The following is a 3,546-nucleotide window of genomic DNA, read 5'->3' as shown; positions in this document are numbered from 1 at the left end:
CCTGCTGAAGCCCTGCAGTTTTGTAGTAAGGAATTCACTGTTCAGGAAAAACAAAAAACAAACAAACAAACAAAAAGAACATTCTTTCATAGCTTTATTGGCTCAGCACTCAGGATGGTATGTCTTAAGTTCCAATTCTATGCCAAGAACATCAAGTCCATTCTAGCAAGCAATGATGGACATACAATTCCCCAAAGCTTCCAGAACTCCTGCATGAATGATGTATGCACTAAAATATATTGTCTAGCAAGATTCCTACCTTGCCACTTTCTAGCACTATGAATCCTAACTCTTTGCAGCACAGTAATGGCACTTTGAAATGACATGTGGAGACTTTTCCCTCTGCAATCTTTTTCATGTCAGTAATCTTTTAACTTGTTGGTTAAGAATATTTTGAAAGTTGGGAGATATAGACTGGAATTCCCTTTCTATGGTTCCCTTTAAGTAACACAACAAATCCTCTCCTTGAAAAAGTGCTTTTACCACTAGTTTATTACAGAAAAAGAGGGCACTAACACTTTATTCTCTCATGTACAGTTGCACAAAATGGGAAAAATAACCATTTGGAGAGGATCAGAAGTGAACAGAGGTATCTTCCTGGTGTCTACATTCATGTACAGACACTTTTCTACTTGCTAGTCTGTGTATTAATTTTTAATTATATTCCTAATTCTACCCATGCAGTACATATGAAGTATAAGCATGTCACATGGTATTCTTGATTCTACTTGGAGGACAGAACAATTAAAACATAAATGTCACGCTATCCACCTTGTTAATGTGGAAGACCTTTATTGGATCTTGCTCTTGATCTAAACTGTTATATGAATAACATAAAACAGTTTCTTCAGTTCAGGAACAATTTTTTGGGGGTGAATATTTATTAAGTAATATATTTCAATAAGTAAATTCTAGATTTGGCCAGAGCTAAGAAAAGTCTTGAATATTGTACATACTTAGTTTCTGTACTTACTACTGGTTATGAAAGCAGACTTGGTAAGAAAACTTTATCCAGCAACTTTCATGAAAAATGGCTTAGTAAAATGGTCTTTGCACAAGCAACATCAAAGAATTCTGGAACCTTTTCTACTATATTTACAGTCATATATGCATAATGGTAATCTGTTAGACTCTATGCTAAGAGTTTAAGACTCACTGCATGCTTGCAACCAAAGGCCATTAATATGTACCTAGTTGGTTGACCTGGAGATGCTGAACATGTTGATGACAACCCTGCTCCTTGTCATGCTGTTAACAAAAAGAATTACCATGTCTTACATATATTTGCCCGCTGTGCTTTCAACCCCCCAGTCAACTCCTAAGTCTTCCATGAGAACGTCATTGATGATGTCAACCTCTGACAAGTGAGTACTTAATAAATGAGAAGCTCCCTTTAACCAGTTGTTGGAAAAAAGGGACACCCACTTCTGCACAGACAGTGGCTGTGAGATATTCCTTACTCTATCCTGATTTTTTTTGCTCACTGACTCCTGGGAAATGATTCCAGTGGCTGCCTGTCCTCACTCAGAGCTTTTGCCCTGGCACTATGAATCTTCCAGGACCTCTAACAGTTTCACTGCTTCCTACCCAGTTATAAGCAGAACCTGTGGAGCAGGTCAGAACACGGTCAACCATACCTATTGCAGGGTGCCCAGGGGGCAGGCAGGCAGGGCAGCAACGAAACAGGTTGCCGGGAGAGGTCAGGGAATCTCTGATGTTGCAGGGTTTCACAGCTTAGCTAGGGAAACCCATGATCAACCTGATCTAGTGCTAATGACAGGCCCACTTCAAATGGGAAGCTGAGTTAGATGATCTCCTGAGGTCCATGCAAAAACCCATCATTTCGATGATTCAATGAGTAGCTCCAAAGGCAGCAGATCTACCTGTTTGCTGTTGCTTAATGACAGTATCACATGATTTAACAATCCGTTAATGTGTAGGAAGTTAGAATTGCAGCCATAAAAGTTAAAACTCTATAAATATTTAAAAGAAAACTAGCTATGAGTTTAATCAGAATTTACGTTCGCAAGTCAAAGCTCCTTTTTTTAAAACAAATACATATTTCTCAGACTCCACTGAAACTGCTGATTCTTCTAGACAAAACCAAGTGTATTTTACATATCAAGGTGTAAATAGATATTTACAAATAGCCATGACTTGAATTTTGTCCGGAGAAGAGGAAATGTCTTTTAAAAATTAATGCTGAAAATCACTGTAGTGTTATAGTCTATTCCACGCATCTCTAGAAGTAAAAACAAACAAACCAAACAATCTTTAAAACAAAAGGTTTTTTCGGTTGTTTCTACATTGTACTTTTCCCACTAAGGTGAAACATGCTTCAGTTTTACCAATATGGAGAAAGGTTTTAATGTAGGCAATTTCTATTCCATTTAAAATTTGTTTAAAGATGGACTTGTTTGGGTTTTTAAGAGAATGCTCTTACAGACAACAAGTCCAGAGAGACTGCTCCAGGAAGATTGTTCCAGCAAAACAAGGGAAATAATGTATTTCATAACTGTTGTCAGAAGAATGTATAGAATTAAAAAAAACTTGAGAACACAAGACTTTGCTAACACCTTGAACTGTGTCCAAATAAAGAAAAACACAATTCAGGAGTTGGAGAACTGGTATTTGTTTCCAGTTTAATATTCTCCTGTAACATGTGGAAGCTTTTTATTATTTTTCAAGCTTATTTTAAAAATGAATGTATTTTCCAGATCTTTGCCATGCTGGGTGATATTCATATTCAATTTAAACCACACTGTGCAAGTATATGAAAACACTTTCAAATAATGACAGTAGCATTTGACAGCATTTTGCTAAATATGCGACAGTAAGCCTTGCACACAATTCTATAGGCTGACAGTTTAATAGAATGTGCATTGCCAATACAAAACTATACAGAAAAACTGTGGTACCAAAGGTATATACTTGGAGGCAAAGCATCACAATTTCCACAGGCACAGACTTTATGTTTATAAGGTGTGTATTATATTACCTTATGATAATACTTCTCTAAAGCCTGAAGGCAATTTCAGCAACCAGCAAACTCCAGATAAAGTTTTAAGCAACTCGCAGACCTTCCTGACGTGCTTCACCCCCAGCTCTAAGTCGCTATGCTTCCTGGATGCGTAAATTAATTCATATCACCTCTATACTAGCAGCAAACATACCACAGTGTTTTTCATCATGGCTTTAACAGTGAATCCATCGGAGACCTGCTGCTTGCTTTTCTTCGCATGCCCCAGTGGCTCCTGCTGCCGGGGGACCCTGTCACCTGTGGTTTTTGAGGGGCTTGAGCCCGCCTTCTCCACTACCATCTCCCCACCAGCGTCCACGACGGACAACAAGCAAAATACAGACTGGAAAAAACAAACAAACATCAACGCTCCGCCCCCAGTAAGTTAGAAAACGCAGTAGGTCTGCCTCTGTCCCCTTCCCAACCACAGATACCCCCACACACACCCCCCCGGCGCCCTCCCTGCCCCCGACAGGCCTCCTCGCCTGCCCCTTGTCCCTCGCACCCCCCATCGCCCCTTCTGCACC

General features: G+C 39.4%; 1 protein-coding gene across 2 annotated transcripts in view; it reads right to left on the bottom strand.

Annotated features, from left to right (window-relative positions):
- PACRG (PARK2 co-regulated) overlaps nt 1-3,326 on the bottom strand; it is a 259,060-nt gene extending 255,734 nt beyond the window's left edge. The window contains exon 1 of one of the 2 annotated variants that reach the window (XM_009891441.1): nt 3,174-3,326. In XM_009891441.1, coding sequence (XP_009889743.1) covers nt 3,174-3,320 — 147 coding nt within the window. In that variant the 5' untranslated portion in view covers nt 3,321-3,326. The remainder of the gene's footprint in view (nt 1-3,173) is intronic. The other variant, XM_009891440.1, reaches the window with a different exon arrangement.
- Between the last annotated feature and the right edge of the window lie 220 nt (nt 3,327-3,546).

Source organism: Charadrius vociferus, unplaced genomic scaffold (assembly GCF_000708025.1).
Source record: "Charadrius vociferus isolate BGI_N301 unplaced genomic scaffold, ASM70802v2 scaffold68, whole genome shotgun sequence".
Taxonomy (NCBI): Eukaryota; Metazoa; Chordata; class Aves; order Charadriiformes; family Charadriidae; genus Charadrius; species Charadrius vociferus.
Note: the sequence above shows the minus strand (reverse complement) of the source record. Positions and strands in the feature narration are given on the sequence as shown.